The sequence below is a fragment of the Sesamum indicum genome, linkage group LG1, assembly GCF_000512975.1.
Source record: "Sesamum indicum cultivar Zhongzhi No. 13 linkage group LG1, S_indicum_v1.0, whole genome shotgun sequence".
NCBI lineage: Eukaryota > Viridiplantae > Streptophyta > Magnoliopsida > Lamiales > Pedaliaceae > Sesamum > Sesamum indicum.
In genome coordinates, this window is record NC_026145.1 from 8075096 (window position 1) to 8102548 (window position 27453).

The 27453-nt window shown below is 32.9% G+C and overlaps 4 protein-coding genes across 4 annotated transcripts in view; 3 read left to right on the forward strand and 1 right to left on the reverse strand.

Moving 5' to 3' along the window:
• On the forward strand, window positions 1702-10745 carry LOC105158339 (late embryogenesis abundant protein At1g64065-like). The gene is made up of 2 exons (XM_011075066.2): window positions 1702-1842; window positions 10097-10745. Exons 1-2 carry the CDS (start codon window positions 1808-1810, stop codon window positions 10608-10610), a joined length of 549 nt encoding a protein of 182 aa, XP_011073368.1. The 5' UTR covers window positions 1702-1807; the 3' UTR covers window positions 10611-10745.
• LOC105158347 lies at window positions 12872-13480 on the forward strand. Its single transcript, XM_011075079.2, has one exon. It carries the CDS (start codon window positions 12872-12874, stop codon window positions 13478-13480), a length of 609 nt encoding a protein of 202 aa, XP_011073381.1.
• On the reverse strand, window positions 19669-21318 carry LOC105158357 (probable membrane-associated kinase regulator 2). Its single transcript, XM_011075091.2, has 2 exons — window positions 20041-21318; window positions 19669-19924 (listed from the first exon to the last, which is right to left on the reverse strand). Exons 1-2 carry the CDS (start codon window positions 21161-21163, stop codon window positions 19827-19829), a joined length of 1221 nt encoding a protein of 406 aa, XP_011073393.1. The 5' UTR covers window positions 21164-21318; the 3' UTR covers window positions 19669-19826.
• The window catches only part of LOC105158363 (reticulon-like protein B2), a 2674-nt gene continuing 1260 nt past the window's right edge, over window positions 26040-27453 (forward strand). The window contains exons 1-2 of the mRNA XM_011075105.2: window positions 26040-26399; window positions 27432-27453. The exon at window positions 27432-27453 is cut by the window's right edge and continues 141 nt beyond it. Of these exons, the coding sequence (XP_011073407.1) occupies window positions 26198-26399; window positions 27432-27453 (224 nt within the window). The 5' untranslated portion in view covers window positions 26040-26197. The remainder of the gene's footprint in view (window positions 26400-27431) is intronic.

Consider the following 27453-nt stretch of genomic DNA (forward strand, 5'->3'; position numbering starts at 1 on the left):
TGTTAGATGCGAACATCTTACTGATTTGGAATGATGTGAAGATGTTGGGAAACACTGAAGCACAAACAATATTCACGCAATTCTTCATGAAGAAATTTGATTCCTTCCCTTATCATATGGTTAAGCTGTCCAAGATTCGTTTTCATGGACTGATGAGGAGTTCAAAAAGGTGTTTGACATCCTCTATGTTCTTTGCTTTAGACAACATGGGTATGTGGTCAGATGCACTAGGCCGAATGTTGTGTATGCTTTGAGTATAATAATGAATATCGGGAGTGTATCAAGAAAGCACTGCATAGCAGTTAAGATTACTCTTTAATATCTGAATAAGAATCAAAGAAGTGTTCTTGATGCAAGTCAATAGAAAGTTGATTCTGGAAGGCTATGACGATACTAACTTCCAGTTATAGGTAAATGAAAACTAGTCTCAATTTGAACGCAGTTGGGTTAAAATTAATTTAATTAATTATTGTTCAATGAATTTTGGTTGTTCTTAATTTAATTTGATTAAATCAAGGACGGTGCATACTTGAAGTCCAAGCCCATTTAAGGGAGGTTAGAGCAAGTTAAGAAGGAGTTGAAACTCCTCACCATGGTGAACATTATGAAATGGCTATTATATCATGGTTGAAGGTTATGTGCATATGTGTATAGGTTGCCTTAGAGGCAAACTTGGTATTATTGAATTTTGAATTCAATTGTATGTAATAAACAAAATTACACACATATCCTATAGAACCTAACTCATGAGCTACGAATGCTGCTCTTATTTTCTCTATCAAAATATTCTCCTTTTCTTATACATTGAATTTGATTTCAAGTTAAAACATAAAACAATCCAAAAGCACTAAACTATAGTGTTTGTTTGGAGTTATTTTTCCTTCTTGTTCTTTATTCTATCTAGTAATAAGGAGGAACTATATCTATTCCGTAGTGTGGTAAGACAAATTAGAGGAGTTCTAATTTAGATCCTAAAGTGAATGAAAGAGGAATGAAAAGGGAAACAACTCACATTGCTGTTCATCTAAAGAAACAAAAGGTAAAATTTCATGTTATATTTCTATGATTTTTGTTTCATCCTCTAGCCACATGTCTAGCATGCTTATATGTTTGTTATTATTCTTTTGACGAACACCGATCGTTTGAAAATTTCAAAAGGAACACCCATTTGAACCGGTTTTTAATTTTTATTTCATGTTTCCGTCGCGTTCCCGGACAATACCGATTCTTATATGTATGTATATATATAAATACATATAAAAGAGATATTATTTGATATTAACCAGTAAAGTTGTGTCTACCAAGAAACAAAACCAAACATATAAGTGACCGATTTTATACTATTTTAAGTTATATCAAAAAATAAATTCAAATATATACATTATTTCTAACATTTATTTACCTCTATTTTTTCATTTTTATCTCTAGAAACCAAAACAAAACAATAAAAAGAATAAATCCAGATGATGCATTTTAAAATTGTAAGGAGGGCGGGGGTTGGATGGCGGTTGCCTCAAGTGGGGCGACTTAGTATTACAACACAGTGGAAGTGGAACCTTCTTACAATTATATATACATACCTTAGTCAAAAGTCATCCGGACACGCTTTCTTCTTAATTTCAAAACGTAACTACTACTTTTTCAAATGTCTCCATCTCTACTACTGAATTTTGTTCTCTATATATATGTACACAAACACAGACAGCCCTTCACCTCAAACTCACTCATTCTTCAATATCTCTGTCTCCACCAATACATTCACATCAAATTTCATATACATCGATCCGAGGTAGCATTTCCATCAGCCATGTCTAAGGGAGAAGGAAAGCGGAACAACAAGAAATGCTTAGCCTACGTTGCAGCATTCGTCATTTTTCAGACTGCAATCATTCTGGTGTTTGCTCTCACCGTCATGAAAGTCAGAAGCCCTAAGGTCAGATTCAACGCCATGGCGATCGAAAGCTTCAGCTCCAACAACAACAACAACTCCACTTCCATCAACATGAGGCTGCTGGCCCAAGTCACCATAAAGAACACCAACTTTGGACATTTCAAGTACCAGAACAGCACCCTTTCCATCTTGTACAACGGCGTACAAGTTGGAGAAGCTGCCGTTCCCCGGGGACGTGCCAGCGCCAGGAAAACAAAGAAGTTTAATATCTCGGTGGATGTAAGCTCGGAGGGGCTGTCGGGAAATGACATGAACTCTGGAGTTTTGAGGCTGAGCAGCAGAGGGAAGGTTAGCGGGAAGGTGCACCTCATGAAGGTTATAAAGAGAAACAAGTCTGGAGAAATGAAGTGCGATTGGAGTATCAATTTGGCTACCCGACAGGTTGAGGATTTGAGGTGCAATTAATTAGTGATCATCATATGTATTGAGTTTGGGTTTTCTGTATATTAGTTTCAAGATTGTTGGTGTTATTTTTTGATTCATTTTATGTATATTGTTTCCTCTTATTGTGAATTTGGATTGCTACTTTGTAAGTATACATTGGGAACTATCCTGGTAAGATGCAAGCAATCATTATATTAGTTGTTTGTTTCTGCAAGTGAAGTTAAAATATTTGCTACAGTTAAAAATTGTAGTAAATATTTTGGTATAGATAAAAGTGTAGCAAATACTGATAATTAACCGTGGTAAAAATTCAAATTTTGGAATTAATTTTATTTGATCGTTATAGTATTGGTTTAATATTATTTTTAAATGTAGTGATTTATAATGTAAAGAATAATGAATTCTTTTGTAATGTATATATATAAGGAACAAGTTGATTGCTTAATATGAAATACAATAAAGAATTTGTACGTATATATATATATATTAAAGCATGTAAGTACCACTACTAATTGGCACTAGCTAATAATATATATATATATGTATATAATAAGCTTGATTATAGTACCCCGTAATAATTTTTATTATAATTACCTGACTAGGTGAAGAAATTGGAACATGGTCGTACTATAATAATAATAAAATAAAGAAATTCAATAATTAATAGGATTCATTTATGAATTAATTAATTTGCAGATATAGTACGTCACAGTCTAAAATGGCCGCCTGATCATGTCCATCCACTCCTCCCAATTGATCAGCTTAGCTCACGCATGCATGTCTACTTTTTATTACAATGATTCATGGTACATATGTCTTCTAGAAAGTCAATATACTTCACTACACATCCGAATTATTATACTTGTTGAGACAATTAAAATTAGGGGTAATTATACATCCCTCTATTGAAATATAGTGAAATCACGAATAGATATTTTGTGATTTAAAAAATTATATCATTATTTTTTAAATTTATTTTCATTTAATAAATATGTCTCGCTCCATTAGTTAAAATTTCATAAAATTTTATTGGTATTAACAAAACTGCATAATAAAAGGAAAAATTAACTAACTTAGAAAATTTTCTAAACTCAATAATAACTATATGCTAATTACTTACATCTACTTCACCAAAATTACTAACATACTAACATAGGTCGAAAGTGTCCCATTGACCACCTCTGTTTGCCCATCGGTTTGAGGATGGCTAGCTGTAGAGAAAAGTAACTTAGTTCTAAGCTTGCCCTACAAGGTTTTTCAAAAGTAGCTAAAGAATTTGTCATCCCGATTTGAGACTATAGTTCTTGGCATACCATGAAGCCTCACAACTTTCTGGAAGAAAAAATTAGTAATATTAGAGGCATCATCAACTTTTTTTTTTTTCTTGAAGAGGAAAACATTTCTGTATTCTTATCATAACTTAGAAATGACAATGTGCAAGGCTTATGAGGGAAGATTAGCTACTCCCTCCATCACACATACAGCGGATTTTTCCAAGCAATAGGCTACAGAATTAATATGACACCTAACACAGACGAAATGAGATAAGGAAAAAAGACTCAAAAAGCTTTTAATATCAAAAACCAAAGACCAATATAGAAGAGATCCCTGTTCACTGCCCTGAGTTTACTAATCAAAACCGCACAATCTCTTTCGAGAATGGACTTCCACCCCCGCCGTGCAACAAGCTGAATGGCGTCCCTAGCTGCCAAAGCTTCTGAAGTCTCCCTGCTCCCTTTCTGGTGCACCTGTCGCGACATCCAAATCAAGCAAACACCCTTGTCATCTCTTGCTACGGCCCCAGTACCCATCACTGAGCCCCAATTCAAGATAGCCCCGTCAAAGTTAAATTTAACACACCCTGAAGGAGGGCCAACCCAAGAGCTCGGGATTTGGATGTGCACGTTTAAAGTAGTGTCCGCATTCTAGGCGAGGAAAGCTTCAAGATGCTTCCCTGCAAAACACGTCACTTGTGGCAGCGTCCAAGCATTCCCCGATCATAAGTTTGATATTCTTGCACCACCACAAAGTCTAACAAACACACAGAAACCGACCATGCTTTGCTATGTCCAAGGAGAAAGAAACTGACACCACCCACTGGAGAATAGTTAAAGGTTCGAGAAAGAAAATACGAGCACTGAAGTTCGCTAAACCCCATACCTACTTGGCGAAGTGACAGCCCACCAAGGCATGAAAGGTATCTTCACCCTCCTCTTTGCAATGTGGCAAACTGAAGAGACCCCTTGCATCTATTTAGCAAGATTGGAACGCATTGGGAGAGCATTGCGACAACCCTCCCAAATACACTTTAATTTTACAAGGGATTTTAGCTTGCCACAAGAACCGCCATCCCGCCTGTTCAGAGATAAATAGATCACTCGGGCCATGTTGCTTTGTCAAATAGCAGGCAAGGTGGTATGCACTTTGCACCGAAAACAAGCCAGACGTTGAATAGTGCCAATCAAGGATATCTTCAGCGCCCAACTGACTAAGGGGGATGCCAAATATAACCTCCCTATCCTCCGGCTAAAATATGTCATCAACTTTCACAGGATCCCAGTCCCCAAGAGATGGATCAATCAAATCTAGCACTCATAGGTTTGCTGACAATGGTGGGACAGAGTAATAGGCTTGAAAGAGAGAGGCCTAGGAAGCCAAGGGTCCTACCAGACACGAATGGACGACCTGAATCCCACCAGCCAATGGCAACTAGCTCAAAACAGTGATTGAGCTACCATCAGACTTTTCCACGTGAAAGAAGGGTGCCAACAAATAGATGCCGAAAATATATCTCCTGTAGAAAGTAATACCCTGGAAGCACTCTGCTCAAAATTCTGTTAGGATGCTTAAGGATTCTCCACAATCGCTTGGCTAACATGGCAATGTTAAAAAGAGACAACTGACGAAACTGACCCCCTCAAAACTTACCATCACAAAATCGATCCCATGAGAGCCAATAAATCTTGCGGTTTCCCTTGATTCCCCACCAAAATTTGGCCACCATCCCTTGAATTTCGGATAACAGTGTAACAGGCATTTGAAAACAACCCATAGCATAGGTAGGAATCGCTTGGATAATAGATTTTATAATAACCTTCTTACGCTCCTGGGAGAGTAGCTTCTCATTTCACCCCGAAATACACCTCCAAACTCGGTCTTGAATAGTGTCAAATAAGTCTTTCTTTGAGCTTGCCACCTTCGAGGAAAGTCCCAGATATAACTCCATCTCATTCTCCCTTCATATGCAAAGAGTGCCAGACATTTTTTGTCAAACCTCCTCCTTTGTATTCCTACTAAACGCGGCTGAGGACTTAGTAAAGTTGATCTCCTGTCCCGAGGCCCGCCGGTAAATGTCTAAAACCTCCAAAATAGCCTAGGCGACCGCCGGTAAGGCTTTGCTGAAGATAACCGTGTCATCAGCAAAAAGCAAATGCGAAATATTAGGCGCCCTTCTACAGATGGACACCCCGGGAATACGCCCCACCTATTCAGCTTGTTGGAGTAAAGAGCTAAAATACTCTGTATAGAGGAGAAAAAGGTAAGGAGATAGAAGGTCCCCCTAACGGAGTCCCTCGATGGAGAGACGGAACCACATTGGTGACCATCGAGCATGAAAGAATAAGAAACAGAGGAAATCTAAAGCATGATGGGACGAAAAAAGGGGGAGGAAGCAAGGCAAGATAATACCTGCCCCAGGAAAGGTCACTCAACTTTATCATATACTTTGCTAACATCCAGTTTGAGCGCCATAAAGCCCTGAGCTCCCTTTGATTTAGTATTAAGAAATTGATTAAGTTCGAAAGCCAACAAAATGTTATCAGTAATAAGGCGTTCCAGGGACAAAAGCGGATTGCGCAGTGGATATTACCTTATCTAAGATTAGCTTTAGACGATTAGCAATTATTTTAGAAGCAATCTTATATGTTACATTGCGTAAATTGATAGATCGGAATTGCGAAAGAAATTTGGGACATTTACATATAGGAATAAGTACGGTATGGGTGTCATTCATCCCCGGGTGAAATGAAATGAGTTAAGAAACTTTAAGACAGAAGCAGTCACATCATCAAAAACAATATGCCAAAAGGATTCAAAGAAAATCGGAGGTATGCCGTCGGAGCCCGGGGATTTGAAAGAAGCCATCTGGAACAAGGCCTTGGGAGTAGGAACTCTTGCGCCATACTAGAGGTCACTATCGAGAGCAATTGCGCTATCGCCAAGGCTATGTCCTCCTCTTTTGGTTGGTTGGAGGCAAACACTTTTCGAAAGTAATCCTGAATGTAACTATGAACCCCCTCTTCAGACTCAATCCACTGACTGTCGTCCTACCTAATTTTTGGAATTGGATTTGACGGGAATCTTTAGCTAGCTCGCTGATGGAAAAATTTGATGTTTCTATCGCCCTCCCGTAGCCAGCTCTCTTTACTTTGTTGACACCAAACTGTCTCATTATGTGTTGCTATTTGTTCCAGTTCCTTCCTAATGGAGAATGCTTCCTCCTGGCACTCAATAGTCAACGAACCAGACAAAATATGAGTCAGGCGTTTCTCCAACTGCTAAACCCGTCTTTTATCACAACGGAATGTCAGTTTACTCCATGTGCAAAGCTGATCACGGTAGTGTGCAGGTTGAGGAGAAATACCATCCGAGCCCCTATTGGTAATTGAGTTCCATCATCCTCTTTCAACGACCCGTCACATTGTGGAGATTGAATCCAAGTCACCTCAAAACGCCATTGTTTGGATTTACCTTTGGAGAAAATGCACTCATTCTTAAGCCTAACAAGATCAACCTTATGATCAAAACAGAATACTGTAATATGAGAAATTGAAACCGTCGGGAAACTCTGGAACGAATCTGTGGTAGCACAAGCTCGTTGAAGTCTCTCCCATACAGTGTTTGCATCATCAACTTTATGGGGGTGCAATAAAGTGTGCCATTTTAGAAAATCCGTTTACAACACCAAAAATAGAATCTTTCTCCCTCTTAGACCTAGGTAATTCCAACACAAAGTCCGTTGAAACATCTTTCCAAGGTACATTAGGGATAGGGAGGAGCATGTATAATCCATGAGGATCAAACTTTGATTTTGCCTTATGACAAATTATGCATTTCCGACAAATTTGTCAACATCTCTACACATCCTTGGCCAATAAAAATGTTCACTTAAGACTCCAAAGGTCTTAGAAATAACAAAGTGACCCATCAAAACCCCAAGATGTGCTTTCTTTAACAATAACAAATATATAGAGCAATTAGGAACACAAAGCTGGTTGGTTCAAAATAAAATCCATCATTCAAATAGAATTTATCCTATCCAATATTTGGGCTGCAATTTTCAAATATTTCACCAAAATCAACATCATTAATATACAAATCTTATTATATGTTAGTATGAAAGGAAAAAATTTCTCAGCGTAAACCGCATAATTTTTTATTTCTATATTTACCCCCAATTGACTTATTATTTATTTATTGCATATCAACTAAATTTTTTTATAACCAAATACTTTCATACGTCTTCACGCGTTAATACATATGAGGAGGTATATATTCACCATTATAAGGGTAATTTAATAAAAAAGTATTTGATCTGCGATGAGTCAATAGAAGGTAAATATTAATTTTCATTTAGTTTTTTTATAATATCAACAAATTCAGTGAATTTTGACTAATGGAGAGACTTATTTATTAAACAAAAGCAAACTTCAAATGTACTAAATATAATTTGTCAAACCACAGGGATCTATGTGTAATTACAAAAAATTTCAAGGAAGAGGAGTCACTACAAAAACTGTAACATTTAACCATGACTAATTGCCATGGTTAATAACAAATTAGCCGTAGCAAATAGTCATTGACCATGGCCATGCAACGGTTGTTGGCCGTGGTATCTGCGAGAGTAGCTAAAAACATTTGTCATGGCTAAAAGTCATTGCAAATAATTTGTTCATGGTGGAAAACCTATGTTTTGCATCGGTGTTATTTAACCATGGTCAATAAAAAATATTTACCATGATTTCTAGTTCATAGCTATTAAAATTGTAGTCAATATCATTTTTTTTTTCTAGTGAATGTAATTATCCCTTACAATTATTAATTAGAACTCTTAACTTATAAACTTAATTTCTAGGGGAGGGCGACTGATCAGTATTACAGAATTGTCTCTTAATTAACTCCAGATCTAACTGTATTTATTGACAACTGACTTCTTCTAACATCCCTCCTATGCATCGACATGAACATGCATAATCGCAGAAGTGACTCATGAAATTGTGGCAACCTTTTTTTTTTCTTTTAGTAAAATACAAAAAATTTCTATAAGGTTTGGATTAAAAATATTGTTACTTTTTAAAAAGTTATCAATATTCTCATAGTTTTAATCAACGCCCATCAACTACGTACGCAATCTATTAATTTTCGTTATGTTTTCATTCTTTTTTTGTTGTGAACTGACCAAAATGTCCTTGCGGACAATAAATTATAATTTGATCTCTAAAAAATATTAAATTTTTTGTATGGACTAAGTGAACAATTTTTCAAATTTTTCCATCCATGTGCACGTCATCTAGATTTTTTATAATTTTTAATTTTTAAAAAAATAAAGAACATACAGCAAGAGCAGAGTTTACAATTCTAAGCCTTCATCCAATAATTACATAATAGGCAGATTGCAATTTACTTATCTATAATACATGGAACAGGCAAATAGCCCCTTTATAAAAAATAAAACATCAATTTACCTCTCTCAATTTCTAAAAAATGTGAAAAATGCCCCCTTCATCCAAGTGCTGAGCATCATGCGCATTTGGTGTGATTTACTTAAACTTTAGCTATAAAATAACTTTTATACACTTAATGTACATTAGATCTTGTTATATATATCAACAGCCCAGATTTAATAAACAAAACAATCATTCATATCTTTTCTAATTTAGACCAACAGTTTATATTTGATATACAAATCAAATGCTCACCTTCATTTGAGTTAGACCAATGACTTAAGTTATTCAATTTTTTTAAAAAAAAGGTTATTACAATTATAAAACTAAATTTATACAATAAATAATATGAAATATATACAAATATACAGATATATAATATTAATAAATGCACAAAAAAGTGTGGGGGTGGGAATGCAGGCGGGCGGTCAGCAGTCACCGATGTGGAAGGGGTGGCAACACATTTCTGCCTAGACCAATCTAAATCTATTTAATAAATTACGTATACAAATGATATTAGGTTTTAGAATGAATAATATTATTTAGGTTTTTCTATTATCTCTCGAAAAGATTTCATAGCTTCAACCCCATAATAAATTCTTGTGATCATTTTCCTTGAAATTTCATTTTCATTGATCCCAGTGTAAGAACGCGACTAATAGCTTGAAATTGTAGTGCGGACAGAGGTGTGGGATGGCGGTTGGGGGCGACTTAGTAATACAACGCTGTGTAAGTGGAACCTTCTTTCTTACACGCACCTTAGTCAATACTCGCTTTCTTCTTTCCAAATATAACCACTTTTTTTTTTGTCAAGTGCATATCCCCCATCTCGACAACTTATAACCTTTCTCTCTATATATATATATGTACACAAACACAAACAAATCCACTCTTCATCTCTCTCTCCTTCAATACATACTCATCAAATTCGTGTAACAACAACACGACATCTTCCCTACATAATTACTCGATACCATTACAACCTAGCTAGCATTATTTCAGCCATGTCTAAGGGAGAAGGAAAACGGAACAACAAGAAATGCTTAGCCTACGTTGCAGCATTCGTCGTTTTTCAGACTGCGATCATTCTGGTGTTTGCTCTCACAGTGATGAAAGTCAGAAGCCCTAAGGTCAGGTTCAACGCCATGGCAGTGGAGAGCTTCAGCTCCGACAACAACAACAACTCCACTTCCATCAACATGAGGCTGCTGGCCCAAGTCACCATAAAGAACACCAACTTCGGACATTTCAAGTACCAGAACAGCACGCTTTCCATCTTGTACAACGGCGTACAAGTTGGAGAAATGGTCGTTCCGCGGGGGCGTGCCAGCGCTAGAAAAACCAAGAAGTTTAATATCTCGGTGGATGTAAGCTCGGAGGGGCTGTCGGGAAATGACATAAACTCTGGAGTTTTGAGGCTGAGCAGCAGAGGGAAGGTCAGCGGGAAGGTGCACCTAATGAAGGTTATAAAGAGGAATAAGTCTGGAGAAATGAAGTGTGATTGGAGTATCAATTTGGGCACTCGACAGGTGGAGGATTTGAAGTGCAATTAGTGATCATCATACGTATTGCTTGATTTTGATTTTGGATGTATTGGTTTCAATATTGTTCGTATTATTTGTTGATTCGTTTTATATATTGGTTGTGAAATCAGATCAGTACTGTATATAATTAGATATTGATAGCTATATTGCATCAGAAAAAATATGATTTTTTTCGACGATTAATTACTATAGTTAAAAAGAAAAAATTTATGGCAAATAAAAATTAATCACGACTTCTCAACGGCCATTAGTCGTTGTTTCACCAAAACGTTACCCATGGCTAAAACCATGACAAATATTTTGCCTAAGACTACAAATTATATCGAATATTGATTAATCGTGGTAAAAATTTAACTTTTTATTTAACGGTCGTTAATATAATATTGATTTACCATGATTTTTAAGTGGTGGTTATTTATAGTGTAGCGAAAACTCAATTTTTTTTGTAACGTTAGTTGATGCGACAATATTTTCTACTAAATAGTATTATATATATTCCGTATATATTTTTAATTCATATATGCACTTTATATATGTAAAATTTTATATGTATACAATTTCGTATGTGTACATAACTTTATACAAGAAAATTAAATATACTGGAGTTGAATTTACTCAAATTTTTTATAATAAAATAAAATTTATTTAATCAAACTAAAATTGACTGATGACAATGAATCTATTTATCAAGCAAACAAATCTCGAAATGAAATATTGCATTGACTTAGAGACCCGGGCAAAGACTTTCACACACACACACACTCTGTGTGTGTATAACATACATGATACATATGTATTTATGTGTTTGTATATATATGAATTTGAGGGGAAATAAAAGTATATATATATGTATATATATATATATATATAGCTATTTGTCCATAAACTATGTAGACTATTTTTATTCGGAACACTGCAAGAAATAAATGATAAAATTTTCTGTAGTGATGTAAAAAATTGTACTATCGAAAACATTAAAACGACATTAATTTTTATGTAGTGACAATAATTAGTGATAAATATATAGTAATGATTAATTAATGGCAATCAAATTTAGGGTAAATTATACGAGCTTCTCGGAGATTTGACATAATTATAAATATTTTCTCATTATTTGAAAATTACAAATGCTTCCTGATGTTTGATTAAATTATGTAATTTGTCAACCTTTGTCAAAAAAAAATATAGTAAAAAAATCGGACGGGGTGGATGAAAAATTTTAAAAATTTATAAAAACAAATATATCCACTTAGTCCATAAAAAAGTTTCAAAAGATTTGAAAAATAGATAATATTATATTTCATAATTCACAAGGACATTTTGATCACTTCACCACAAAAAATAGATGAAGACCTAAAGGAGGTACTAATAATTTTTCAAACAACAATAAGGTATTTGTAATTATATCAAATCTCAAAAAAAGCCATTGTAATTCACCCCAAAATATTTTTGCAAATAATTGTTACAATTTTAGTGTCAGTATTGAGTTTTTACTATACATTTATCAACAGCCCTTTTTATTTTTATTTTTATTTGAATAGTTCCCAACAATTCAAGGGTTTGTTCATATGAAATAAATTAACTATGATACTCTCCCTTTCAACGTATTGGGAGACTCCGTCAACAATTTTTAATTTAATTCATCAGAACGCATTACTTTCGATCAAATTATGGTTATGGATTCGATTATCTTAACCGATGTCAGAGTATTCGATGTGAAAACTGTATATTCGTGGGTAACCTCCAACAGTTTGGACGACATCAACAAACAAAAATTATATCAATTTTTTTTTATTTATATTTTTGTACTTATAAGGGAAAATTATAATTTTATATTTTTAAAAGAGATTTAAATATAATTAACTTTTAAAAAAATAAAAATAGAAAAAAGGGGGAAAGACGGAGTCACGGGCACAATTCACATCAGCTTTCACACAAACTTAGTTAGACAGAAGCTTCTATTCATTGTATATTATATAACGACCGTTGTGTCCGTACTCTTCTTGTCCTAATGTGAAGAGGTAGAACGCCAAGAACAATGATGTCCCTCTAGAAGCCCAAAATTTCAAACAATTACACGCGTTATTCCACGTACATATTCTCTCCCCTTTTGCCCCATTTTTCAAATCACTCCTATTTTCCACGAAGCTCACTTCATTAGCCAATTTCCCCTCACACATCAAAACTATATATACACCAACTCTCCCATCCCTCAAATATCTCAATTTCTCCACTCAAATACTTTACAGCTCCCCCAACAAAGAGGACTTATGGCAGAAAAGTACCAGCAGCAAGCGCAAGGGTACCCCCTAGCACCAGCCTCAATAGTACCAAGAAGTGATGAAGAATACGGCAACAATTACCAATCCGCCGAGCAAATCAAGAAGAAGAAGCGTATGAAATGCTTCGCCTACATTGCCGCCTTCGCCGTCTTCCAAACCATAATCATCCTCGTCTTCGCCCTCACCGTTATGCGTGTCAAGAGCCCCAAGGTCCGGCTAGGGGACGTGGCCGTGACCAACGATGGGAACGGGAACGTTAGGTTCACCGCACGTGTTTTGATCAAGAACACCAACTTTGGACGTTACAACTACGATGGTAGCATAGCTACCATCAGGGCAGGGGACAACGTCGTCGGGCAGTTCGTGATCCCTGACTCACGGGCCAGGGCACGGTCTACTAAGAAGATTTATGTCATCGCGGATTTGACTAATGTTTCGGGTACAAATTCGGGACCGTTGGCTTTGAGCGTCGACACGGCCATGAGGGGTAAGGTGGAGTTGATGAAGGTGATCAAGAGGAAGAAGTCGGCTGAGATGAATTGTAGCATGACTGTTAACTTGTCTACAAATGCTGTGCAGGAGTTGAGGTGCAAGTGATGAGATATTCATGATCCTATCCTTAATTTATTAATAATTTTTAATATTGTGTTCATATATATTTATATTTCCCTCATTGTTTGTTTTTGAGATGCATCGCGTGATGCCATTTTCTTGATGTAAAAAACATTTTGTTCATGTGTTATTTTTGCATTAAAAAGAATTTGAAAAATGAGTATTTGTATTTCGAAAATTAAATAAAAAAAAATAGTATTGGCTATTTATAATATTTTATTATAAATAATTTAAAATTCATAAGTCGCACAGACGTAATATTTTGGAACGGAAGGGAACTATTATATATAATTAGAAATTGGAAAAGGTAGCACATAATGGTTGATTATTCTCCTGAAATATTCCAAGGCGGCCCCATTCAGGTGACGTGAAGACAAAGCCTACAAAGATTACAAAGAAAATTTGGCATAAAAATAATGAAATTGGAATTGCCCGCCACGACAATCGGGCAAGCGCTCGTTTACTTGAATTTCACGAGTTTGAATTTTTTGAAAGCATAAAGTTAATCGCTTTATATAAATATCTTACGAACGAACAGTGACAGACTTATATCGAGTTGATGTGGCTATAATAATTAAGTTGAGCAATTAAGTAATTGACTTACGTTGTATTTGGATTGAAGAATTTGAAATTATGAATTTTAAATTCTTAATAACAAATTTATATTTATTTGGATAATTCTAAATTTAAAAAGATTTTAAAATTTGAACTATGTTTCGTTGAACAAAGTCTTTTTAAATGAAATCATTTAAAATTCTTTTTTTAAATCTGCCCATCAAATCAGACGCAGTCTTAGTCAAATAATGAATAAAACATTTCTTGTGGTTAGGTTTTTTTAGTCGGGGTTATATGGAGAGCTTTTTACAAAAAGAATAGTATGTATGTTAGTGGTGGGATGTTACGAGTTGAATCTGATTTATTTATTTATTTTTATTGTAAAACAAATAAAATAAAAACATGTTTTTCTCAATTGTGATGTAAGAAAAATGTTTTTAATTAAGCTAAGTCGGTGGTTAGTCCCATTTTCTATTTTAAATTATCATTAGTATTCTATTTAGTTTAATGCAATTTAACCCAATAATATTCAAAGTTAAATTTGCATACAAATCCAGAAAAGAAGTCAGTAAACAAAGTTCAGAGTTAGCATTCAAAGCCTTGGAAACCCGGTTAGAATATTTTTCCAATTAAGACAAACACAGCTGACCTCGTCATGGCTTGTAAGAATGAAACTGCATAATCAATGTGAATGCAAGTAGCCGGCCATTGGGATTGCAAGAAAAGCTTCTTAAAGTAATTTTATTTTAATTTAAAACAATATCTATTAGATTATTATTATAAATGACTTTCGCTTAAAAATCATGATAAATTAATATTATGTACCATGCATAGTCGTATAAAACAAATACAAAAACTTAAGATTTAATCACGGTTAATCAATTTCACTATTTTGGATATGGAAAAAATATTTTGTTGCGTCACCTGTGGAAATAACGGCTAATGGTCATTGTCTAACACTGATTAGTTAGTATTCTTTATCCCAATTGATGTGTATAAAAATATATTATCCAAAAAGGTCTAGACAGCCATAATAACCCCCAGAGGGCCCAGTTCAGGAGAGGCACAGTGGGACAGGCAGACGTCACTAAAAAATAGAGTCCAACCAGTCTAAATTCGAGAAAACTCGAATCTAAGAAGGCGTCATAGGCCCACAAGGAGGCTTAACGACTTAAAGTCCTCAGCCAAACTCAAAAGTCCTGCACATGGCACCCATGGGGAACCTAGTTGGCAGCTATGAAGGACCTCAGCAGGTACCTCTGACAAAATCGAATGACCAGTAGCCTCGTTAGGGACACGTGGCGCCCTCAAGGAGAAGTACAATAACTTTAATAGACTTGGATTCTAGTTGGGAGAGATTTCCTTAACCACCTCTCTAAAAAATTAAAAAGGCAATATCCTTATTCCCCGAATACAAAACAGCTGCAACAGTCCCTCGAATAGGGGGACCCTCTAGCTACTCCTCAAATTTGAGGAGGATTAGCCATCCATTGGGGACTATGCTCCAAATTTAAGGGGGACTTAGCATTCTTCAACAACTTTGAGTTCATGCTCTCCCAAATTTGTGACATTCTCCAACAACCTTGTAGTTGTCTATAAAAACTGTAATTTTATATAGAAATTCAATAAAAAAAAAAAAGTTCATATAATAATTTATATTTAAATTAAAAATTGGTATAAATAATAAAAAAAATATATGGGTCATATTACTCATTTTCATAAACATTACTTTGTCTCTACCGTTTGATAATTGCATAAACACCCCTAAGGGCATTTTTATCTTCGAAAAAGTGTTTTAAAGGTTGAACTAGTCAACATGAGCATTTTTAATTTTAAAGATTGTCAGGGGTGGTTTCTGTAATTTTTCAAAAAACAGTGATAGTTTGTGTAAAAAGACAATAGATGAGGGGGTGTAAATGTAATTATCCCTTATACTTTTTAACTAAATTATTTGATAGATTTCATACATACATATATATAATTAATTTTAAGAAACCTCTTAAAATCAATGCCTTAACAATATTTATTAAATATTTGGGTTTCGAACAAAATATTGATAGATTATACTTTTTAATTAGATTCTTTGGTAGATTTTCATATATATATATATATATGTATATATATAATTCAGTTTAAGAAACCTCTTGAAATGAATTTTATATATATATAAAATCCACCAAATAATCTAGTTAAAAATACATTAGTCTAGTTAAAAATACATTCCATCAACTTTTTCTTCAAAATCATAGCTATTAATTTAATAAATATTATTAAGATTTAATTTTATTAGACTTATCTTTAACTCCTAATATTAAAAAAATGACTTAGACTTTTTTAATTATATTTTCAAATTAGATAAGTTTTATAAACTTTATTCATAATTTTGATTTTTTTGTCACTTTTGAAAATAAAAAACAAAAAGATACTATTTTATTTTAGGTTAAGCAAGGTTTATTATTATCTTCACAAGAGTTCAAAATTTTTATTTTTCATACAAGATAATTACATCATATCCACCATATAAAAATATAAAAAATTATTTTCTTTCTGAAAAGGACTAATTTGATAATTTAATAAATTTAAAAGACTAAAGTGATAAAATTAAACTTAAATTGACCATTTTATCCTCTAAAAAGCCAAACTCTGGCCACATTTTCATCAAAAAATGGTCAGACAAACCAAACTGAAGTAAAAATTAAAGTTTAGGGATGCTAAAGTAATTTTAAATTAAAACTTAAAGGACCAAATATAACATATAACCTATTTTATAAGATGTTTTAGAACTTAATAAAGCTAAGTCATCAAAAATGTTCGGTAAGTATTTTATCAAGAGCTTATAAGATTTTAAAATAAGATATTTAAGAAAAAAAAGAGAGTAAGCTCAGCCTATTTCTTTTATAAAATCTTTTAAGCTCTTTAATCTTAACATCCAATAGACAAAAACACTCTCATAATTTTATTAGTATTTTAGTTTTACCTTTCATATAATTGACGTTTTTTTTCCTCAGAGCAAAAATATCTATTATATTATGTTTTAAATTTTAATAGTGTGATGGTCTTTTCAATCATTATTATAAATCAAGAATTTATTATGTCGAATACTCTAACATCGTATAAACTCTAATTAATATTTAATTTTTTTATCCAATCTCTTTAAAGGCTTTTTTATAGAATTAAATTTAATATTTTTTAAACTCTTAAAAGATTTTATAAGATATAACAACTTATAAGATATTCAGATAAGCTTAATTACCCAAACCCCCTCTTAATTTATTAAAAAAAACACTTTTTAGAGATATCAATAAAAAAAATAATATGTAAAGATTTGGAGGACCAAACTGGCAAATCATTTCACATGCCCCCTTCATTATTTAACTACTCATTTTAGCTTTAGACAATTAAGATTCTTACATGTAGTTGTTAATTATTAATTGTTAGGTAACATTAAATATTCCCACTTCAAATTAATACTTAATTAGAATATCTAAAACTCGAATAATCACTTTCGTGCTATATACTTATACGTACACGTACATAATTAAGAAATAATTAGGCATCATATAAAAAAATGAATTTATTTATTTTTAATGGGGAATAAAGTTTAATCACTGGGAAATAAAAAAAAATGCTCAAAAATCAATTAGAATAAAGACGAAATTTTATATATACCCAGAAAAAAATAATTTTATTCATAAATTATTCAATCATTTATGTTTGGAATATTTCGAATATTTATATTATAATTCCAAAATCTCCTAATATATATATGTCTTAATTTGATATCAGTACCATGAGGACTCCTATTACTAGAACTATTTGGATCACTATTTATCGCTTTTGGTAATGATAAAATTGTTATGGTTAAAAGTATAAAAATATAATAAATACTAATTACGGGTTGAAATTAAAATATTAGTCACAGTTAAAAACTATAATCATAGTAAATATTTTTGTTATAGTTTAAAACAAAGAGAAACGCAAGCAAACCCCCCTATGATACTGCAAATGAGCAAATTATCGCTTTATGAAGAAAAAATAGCAATTTATCCCTTATATTTTTTAAAATGCAGTAATTTAGCACCCTGTATTTTTTAAAACGAAGCAATTTACCTCCCAGAACGATAAATTGCTATTCTTTTTTCTGGTCAAAATTTAATTTTTTGTATCATTCAATTTGATTGTGGCGAATAGTATTAATTTACCATAATTAATTTAAGCTGCTATTGTTATAATATCGGGTATAATTAATTTTTTTGCAGTGATTGCATCAAAATTAATCTACAGGAAGACAAAAAAATAATTTTTCAGTTTTCTTTTAGGTTGAAGTAATTAAATAAAAATATTGGTAGAGGAATAGGTAATGATGCATATGTTTGATATGGAAATCATCAAGATATCATTGTTATCAAACTTAGGTACAGTTTAATAATATTTTCTGAAACCCTTCGGACATAAAGATGTGGTTCATCTTATGACACCCCAACCTTTTAAGTATAATTAATTAATTAATTACTTTGTAATCCCGTCTGATCCGCTGCACACATTCTTGACAACTATGCATAATGCATATGATTAATTAAAATTTTATATTTTGCATGCAACTGCTATTCTTTTTTTTTATTATTATTGTTTGGCTCGTTTTTTAAATTGGATTTCATTTAAATCCCGAATTAAAATGAGTGAGACGGAAAAATTCGGGAAATAATTAAAATGAATTTGTCTTGAAATGACGTCTCATCATCAGCAGAAAAACGGCTGTGAAGTGTAAGTCATTGAAACTTTTCGTTTGTAATTGACGTGAACACATATCTAAACATTTAACAATAATAATAACTCTTTTATTAAGGCCATGTATGATTATACAAAATTACAGAAAAACAACTCCTCAACGGTCTACTGCAGCAATACATAATAAATTGAAGTCAGACAGTAGTGTTTTCCAGGTAATGCAAACATTTGAAATTCTCTGTTTTTTTATTCTCATTTACCAAACAAACCTTCTCCCAATCTTTTATTGATGTCCAGACTTTATTGTTCATAATATCTTCCTTTCATAAAATTATGACAGTGGTAAAGAAAACAACAGGAAAGCTGTTACTTCACTGTTGTCTGAGGATTCTGTCTCCACTTTTACCCACTCCGCTGCCTACAAATATGGGTTCAACAGTAAAAATATCACACTTTTTTACCCACTCCGCTGCCTACAAATATGGGTTCAAAAATAAAAATATCACACTTTTTTTTTTTTTTTTCTCAAGTAAATTTATTTATTATAACTGGAATTCATAGAATCAATAGTACAACAAAAGTAAATTCAAGAATTAATAAAAAGCATTTCCAACTATAGTAAAACATTTGTGCGCTTGGCTGATGAAGTTGTAACCCATAATCTATTAATTATGAAATTGGGACTGTAATAATAATTATTTGTCGATTGTAATAATAATTATTGTTCAGTTATACATATTTAATAATAATGATGTGGCGTATATTAATTGTTTTATTTTATTTCGTGCGGTGTATTATTTATTTTGATCATAATTTTAAGTCTAGATTTATATGTCAGCTTTATTTTTTTCATTTTATACGACACGATATTAACATGCTGTGCGTCGTAAATATAAAGATAGTGACGAGGAAATTTGAAGAGTACATATAACCTCGTTTTCATAGACTGAAATGTTGATAGGGCGAATATTTTAGCACTTTCAGCTGCTCTTAATTTTTCCATTTGACATATATTTACATGTTACAAGAATTAAAAGTAAAACCCTGCCTAAACCTTAGTCCCTTCAACTTCCGCTGCTGAGATTACTACAGACTTGTCGTACGATGGATCGCTCGCTGACCGACACAACATAGCAGACTCGCCATCTGAAAATTCACAATGAACAAAAATAATTAATGAAATTATTAACTAATTAATCCATAATTGTTTCCAAGAAATCGTGAGGATGATTATAAGTAAAATATATGCATTAGAATTATACCCCTGGAAGCATTGAATGATCTCTTGCAATGCAGAATAGCGCCTTGAATCCCATCCTCCGCGTCGTGGCGGTTGGACGACATCCTTCCCGACGGGGACACCGCCACCGCGGCGGAAGTTGACCGGCTTTTGCCTAAGTGCTTACGCACAACTTTCAGCCCTGTCTGGAGATTGTTACTCCCTTGCTTCTGATGAGTCTTGACATTGCTCAGCGTCGCCGCTTCCGGCATCTGATGACACCCTTTCTCCGCCGCGGGACCTCCTCCTCGAAAGCTCACCTGCCCGGAAAACTTCATCTTCTCAAAGTAGAGATTTGAAACACGAATACTGTACAAAGGCTTCAGCACTTTCAAGTACTTCGCCACTTCCTTTGTCAGATTTCTCTCATCTGAAGCAGCTCTCGAGCTATTGTCTCTTGCAAACAGCGAAACAAGCGGTCCCTTAAACTCGTCAACCTTAAACTTAACTGTAAGCATCTTATCATCACTGTCTTTGCCCTGATTTTCTCTCTCATCAAGAGCCGAAACTTGCCCATTAACCTCACGTTTCTTGGATTTCTCAGCTTTTTCAAGAAACCCATTTCCAGATTTTGATTTCTTGAGCTTCAGCAACAGAACCCGGATCTTGGTTGCTGATTTGAGTAAAGAAACAGGGAATTTGCAGCTTTCGTCCAAACCACTCAAATTAACGCTTGAAGGACGGATGGGAACTAAATGGAAGAGCCCATCTGAAGGAGAAAGCGTGGCAACCTGATCCGCTCTTTCATCGCTTGTGAGAGCAAATTTCAGCTCTGCTTCTTCCTCTTCTTCATCGTTTTCGTTCTCTGATAATAACTCCTCAGCGCCGGACACACTTTCAGCTTCTGCATTTTCCGACGTTTGATCCTCGTTTTCTACGGCTTCTCCTGCCGGTTCTTGGGTGTCGTCGGCCAGTGAAAATTCAAGGTCAAAATATGGCCCGTCTTCTCCGTCGTCGGAGTATGGGCTGTTATTCGCGATGGGGGCGACAATAGTGTTGGTAGTGGTGCGTGTAGTGAAAGTGGAGTCTCCGGTGAAGAGGGCGGTAGTGCCTCCACCAGTACCGCCGGTGGTACGCCAGTATTTGAGTAAAGTGAAGGCTTCCATAGTTGGCAGCGCCAGTATAGCAATTATAATGGAGAGAGAGAGAGAGAGAGAGAGAGAGAGAGAGAGAGAGAGAGTTCTGTGGAGTTGAAGTGGAAACGGTGGTAGATGGAGGGTGAAGCGTTGGGGAGGTTTTGGCGAAGCCTATTTGTAGCTGTGTGAGTTGATGATGAAGGAGGTGTTTGCATTAAAATAAATACTTATTACCTTATCATTCAAAATTACCTAAAAACACTTCTATTTTTTTATTTATAATTTACTTTTAAATTTATTTAAATTAAATGGGACAAAAATAAAAAATTATGAGCACTTGTCTACTAATTTCTACTTTTATATATTATTGATAAAATTATAAGTATTAAATTATTTTCTCCCAAAACTCAAATTCCACCTTTTATCCATTGTATAATTTTATTTTTATACATTTTCAACTTTTATTATTATTTAATATACAAGAAGAAAATATTGCAAACACGTCTTAAATGGGATAATTACGATTCTGATCTTCAAACATAATCATTTATATATTTTTGGTTCTCAAACTATGATTTTTTTTCTTTTGGCCATTTTGATTTGGCATAAGTACGAATACCCTTATTTTGTTTGAAAAATTATCAATACTTCTTAATTTTAACAATCGTCTAACAATTTGCCAAATCCGTTAAGTTTTTATCCATTTTTTGTGGTGAATTAACCAAAACGGTCTTTTGGATTAAGAATTATAATTTTTTTATTTTGAAAAAAATGATTTTTTTATGAACTAATTGTATTTTTTTTAATTTTTTCATCCATTCCGTTCAATTTTTTTAAAATTTAAAAAAAAATAAAAATAAAAACAATTGCAGTAAGGGTAAAGTTGACAATTTAATACTTCCATCCAAGAGTTACATAATTTGATCTAATATTATGGGATATTTATAATTTTTAAAATAAAAAGAAGGTATTCGTAATTATACCGAACCTCATGAGAGGTCATTGGAATTTAACCTTTTTTTTTTTTTTTTTGTTTCTATATATTTGGGCAGCAAACAAGCCGAGCTCGACTGGCTCGAGCTCAACCACGACAAGCTCAAAATATTTTGGCTTGAGCTCCGGGTTCTTTTTCTTTTTTTATTTTTATAATTAAAATAAAAATATTTTATAATTTTTATTTATTATGTCAGATTGACAAGTCCAAATTATTTTTACCAAAAACATATTTCTAATTTTCTTCAACTATTAGATAATTTAATAAATAATAAAAAAAATAAAAAAAATATATAGTAATAATAATGAACTTACTAACTTGTTGATTAAGCTTATTTTTGTATATGGGTTAGATATATAAATAAAAATATCATATTTTGTCATTAGCTAATTTTAAAATATGTGATACTACTTAATAATTATAATATATGAGTTAAATATATATAAAAATTTAAAAAAAGCTACCGAGCCTTTAGAAAGAGTATTTTGGCCTCGGGCTAGAGCAGGCTCGACTCGGACTCGCAAACACAAGCTCGAGTCAGGCTCGTAATTGCCATGAATTTTGCGAGCCGACTCGACTCGTCCGTGGCCTTTTAATTCAATCCATCCAAATTCTCTTATTACTCTGAACATGTTTTAATAACTCCCGCTGCCACTTGAAAGCGTGAAAGCGTGGTAGCCAAAAAACAAAAAAAAACGTGAAAGCGAGGGACACATAACCATCACAAGAAAAAAGAGAATGCGACTAGGCTTTGGGTTATAACACGATTGTCTGTGCGACGGCAGAATAGTCATGTGATGCCGCAGTTTCAGTGTCCGTAGCCATCTCTGGAACGGTGAGGCCTTCCTAACTGCTACACAATCTTCATTAAACCCATACATGAAATATATTGGTCTGTATACATCTCATGAATAAGCTTGAAACTGTGGGTTCAAGTTTTATAAAATATTTTGAATATTTATTTTACTTTAAGTGAATATTTATAGACAATTATTATAATTGCCCAATAACAAGTAAACGAGGCCGATGTTGTTATTTTGTATAGTAAGTGTTGTTTAGATGTAATTATATTATAAATTATCTTTATTAGATATTAATATTTGACAAAAATAATTATAATTAATTTATTTTAATTAATAATAATTCATAGTTTTCGATTAAAATAATCATAATAATAAGTCTCTATGACCTAAAATTCATTATTTTCAAATTTCAGGATTAGATCTTTACAAGTCTAGAAAAAAAAATAATAATAATAATAAATATTGCATTTGCTATATATGGAGTTGAACTTTTGGCTTCCACATAAATGAATTCAATACTATATTAAATACATTAAAGAAATAGCTAAATCAAAAAAATAGTGGGGGTGCTATAGCTCAACAACGTTCATTTGAATGGACCGACAAAGAAGACGGAGGTGTCGGAATTGTTTCTGACGATAATCAAATTAGAAGGGGGCAAATGTAGATATATTGAAAAGGAATATCGAGAGAATATCATTTATATCAAATTCCCCAATCTATGGCTCCCACCACGTGGCAAGCATCCAGGGCATGTCATGAACTGGGCCTATTTGGGCTTCTTCTCAATTGGGCTAGAAAACTTCACCTCCTACTAGCTCTTTTTCTAATGGGCCTTTGTTCTACAGTCCATATGAGTGCAGTTATGAAAAATGTTATGTCGTGGCATACTAAAATAAACGTGCACAAATAAATAAAAAATAAAAAATAAAAAATTGATTTTTATTATTAGAATTAGTGAAAATTGAGAAGAATTGATAATTTGATTGGTATGAAAAGAGGGGGAAATTAATGAAATAATATTTAATAAAGAAAATAGATGAAAATGATACTCTCACTTAATAATGTAGTATAAATATTGGTAGGGGTTCTTACTAAATCCTGTCTAAACACATGCAATTCTTTAAAAAAGAAAAAGAAAAGAAAGTTATTTTACAAGATTGAGGTTAAACTCCTTTATATATGTTGATTATTTATAAAAATAATAGTAATTATAAACTATGATTATCAGTTCTCTATCGGGTTAAATCCATTTTAACCCCCTGTAATATAATAAAATATAAAAAATACCCTTATGAAATTTTTAATATAAAAAATGACCCCTATGTTATGAATAAATAATCATACCGCCCCCTGGTCAATTTGAGTCTATTTTTTTAGAAATAATAACTAAAATGGCCCCTATTTGAGTAAGGATAAATTAGGTTGACATTTCTTGAGGTTAGGTCAAAATATACAAACATTCATTACTTTTTACAAAATTACAATTACACCCCCTATTCAAATGCAAAACTTACACAAACACTCCTTGAAAAATATTATATGAACACCCCTCAAGAGGTGTAACTGTAATTTAATAAAATATAGAAAGTATTTGTATAATTTAACTTAACTTCAGGGGTGTTAATATAATTTACCTTAAGAAATATGACAGTGATTTCATAAATTGTATATGAAATGATGAAAATATTTATATTTTATTTGTAACATTGGAAGTGTTTGCAAAAAATAACAAGGCGTAGAAAGATGGTTAGACTGAAAATATTAAAAAAAGATTAATGATAATAAGAGCAGGGTTAAGATTTTGATGCCATTGTTCAAACAAGTTTTGAGCCTATAAAAATAGTTACAAGACTAGATACAATATGGATATATGAATTTGTCACCAATTTAAGGGTTAATTACATTTTGTCATTTAAATTATAATCGTTTTTATATTTTGACATTTAATTATTTTTTGTGTCAACTTACCATCTCAAACTTTATGAAATTTTGCACTTTGTGATTTATAACTATTTCTCGATAATCTTTTTTGTTAAAAAAAATCACATGTAGCGCACATGTGATACTTAAAGGTTATACAATGTGATATTTTTTACATATGCACAACAATTGATGTTTTTCCACCAGAAAAATTAATAAAAAGACAATCATATATGCAAAGTGCAAATTTCGCAAAGTTGAGATGGTAAATTGACACAAAAATTTTTTTGATGACAAAATGTAAAAACAAGTATAGTTCGAATGACAAAATATAATTTACCCTAAACTTAAATCAAAAGGTTACAATTTTTAAGAATGAAGATTATGATTATTCTCTTAAAATTGCGATTCAAGGCTTGTAAGCTTTTTCTTGAATCGGATGCTTAAAACATAGCGATAGTTCCATTTTTTCTTCTATGATTTGGTGTAATAACACATAGATTTCGTATAGTTTGAAGATTACATCTAACACCCCTAAAGCTTGCTTCCGTCTAACAATTAAGTCTTTCCATTAATCAAAATCATCAGATTTACTAATATTAACAAAAAAAAAATATCTACATTTACCTTTGATTGACTTATTACTAATTTATTGCATGTCAAATAATTTTTTTATGACTAAATTACCCTCATACGTCTTCATATATTAGTGCATGCAGAGAGGTATATTTTCACAATTATAAAGGTTGTTTAGACGAAAAAAAAATATTTGACCTACAATAAATCAATTAAGGACAAATATTAATTTTTATTTAATTTTATTTTTAATTTTTTTTGTTAATATCGATCAATTCAGTGAGTTTTTACAGTCTTTGACTTGAAAATCAATTGTTAGAAAATAATAGAAAGGCAGAAACTGATTTTAGAATTACTTTGAAAAAATAATACTTTTATAGAATTAAAAATTTAAAAATAAGCAAATGTAAAACGCTCCAACTACTTTATTTATATATATCAACTACAACAATAAAAATTTATTATCTACAAGGAAAAAAATAAATAAAATAAAGGAACAATCGGCAAAATCCTAGACATTTAAACCAGGACCACAAAAATGGACGGTCCAGATTGAGGTTTTGGCCTCCCGAGTCCGACGCCCTCTCCTCTCTTCATTTATTAGTTAAGGAGTGGGGAAAAGATTGCATACACAGAATCTTGTTTCCAACACAATTCAAGATTCATCTCTCTCCTTCTCTCCTTCTCTCTGAGTCTACTGCACTCTACGCGCAGTTGGGAACTTGCGTCTGTATATACTGTGTCTGTATTGTAAGGTTGTAATCTGGGATGGACGAACATCACAAGGAAGAGGAGAAGAAGGACGAGTCTTTGATCGAGAAGATCGCCGACAAAGTCCACGGCCATGACTCTTCATCCTCCTCCTCCTCGTCGGATTCTGATGATGATAAGACATCGTCGTTGAAGGCGAAGGTCTACCGTCTCTTCGGAAGGGAGAAGCCCGTTCACAGGGTCCTCGGCGGTGGCAAGCGTACGTTCAAAGATTTAAAGGAGAAGAAAATAAACCCTGATCAAAGTTTCAGTTTTTTTTTTTTTTAACTTAATACTGAAAATATGAAACTCTGTGAAATTCTATTATTTGTGTTTTTATTATTAAATTTGTTGTGGGTTTTTTTTTTTTTTTAATTACGGAATTTTGCGTGTTTAACTGAAGCATCACTCTCTTCTCTGTTTCTGTTTTCTGTGTTCTGGGGGCTGGGAATTCCATCTCCCGAAACTTCCGATTTTCGAAATTCTTTTTTCATCTTGGGGATATGAACTATACTCGAAATCCTAACTTGCCTTTTCCGGTCTGTGTAACGCTGTGGTTCTATCAAGAAATCTACTCCTTTTATGGCATTCTTGAAAATATTATTTTATTTTAATTTCAGTTCTTTCTGGGATTCAACGTTAAAAACTCTCCCTTTTTTTATTGTTTAATTTCCGCGATGTTGTGCTATCCATTATCCTAGAAACTGGAAAACTGTCTCCTGTATTCTATATAAATTAGATATATATATATATTTTCTGAAGGGCGTATTCGTTATAGGATTTCTTTTCTAATTTAGTTATTTTGTAGTCTGATACGGTGAACTGGAGCTCTCTTGATACTCTGAAGTTAATTCCGTCACTTATTCTTTGATTTTTCTTTTTCTTTTTCTTTTGGTCTTGTGATTTTGTGTTCCTATACATGTATTTCTAGGATTTGGATCAAGCTTTACAAGTCTGGGTTGCTGAATCAAGCTAGCGTTATTGATTCGGTTGTCTTTCTGGCATGCGAAATCTTTGTTGTTAAAGCTCAGTTTTTGCTGTTGTAGATCATTGATGTAGCTTTTGTTTGCCTAATGATAAAGGTTAAGCAGTCTTTCTGCCTTACCGGATGCAAGTGTGTATTTTTTGTTTATCTTTATATACAAAACATAAAGTTAATATATGGGAAGATCAATAATACAATCTTATCAGCACAAAGGAAACTTGTATTTTCATTTTTGGATGTGTATACTTACAACCTGTGGATGATCAGCTGCCGATATCTTTCTGTGGAG

Coding starts and splice junctions, on each gene's coding strand:
- LOC105158339 (XM_011075066.2), top strand. CDS start 1,808: ATGTCTAAGGGAGAAGGAAAGCGGAACAACAAGAA. Junction 1,843..10,096: donor GGAAAGCGGAACAACAAGAA/ATGCTTAGCCTA, acceptor GAACAACAAGAA/ATGCTTAGCCTACGTTGCAG.
- LOC105158347 (XM_011075079.2), top strand. CDS start 12,872: ATGGCAGAAAAGTACCAGCAGCAAGCGCAAGGGTACCCCCTAGCACCA.
- LOC105158357 (XM_011075091.2), bottom strand. CDS start 21,163: ATGGAAGCCTTCACTTTACTCAAATACTGGCGTACCACCGGCGGTACT. Junction 19,925..20,040: donor ATCATTCAATGCTTCCAGGG/GTATAATTCTAA, acceptor GTGAATTTTCAG/ATGGCGAGTCTGCTATGTTG.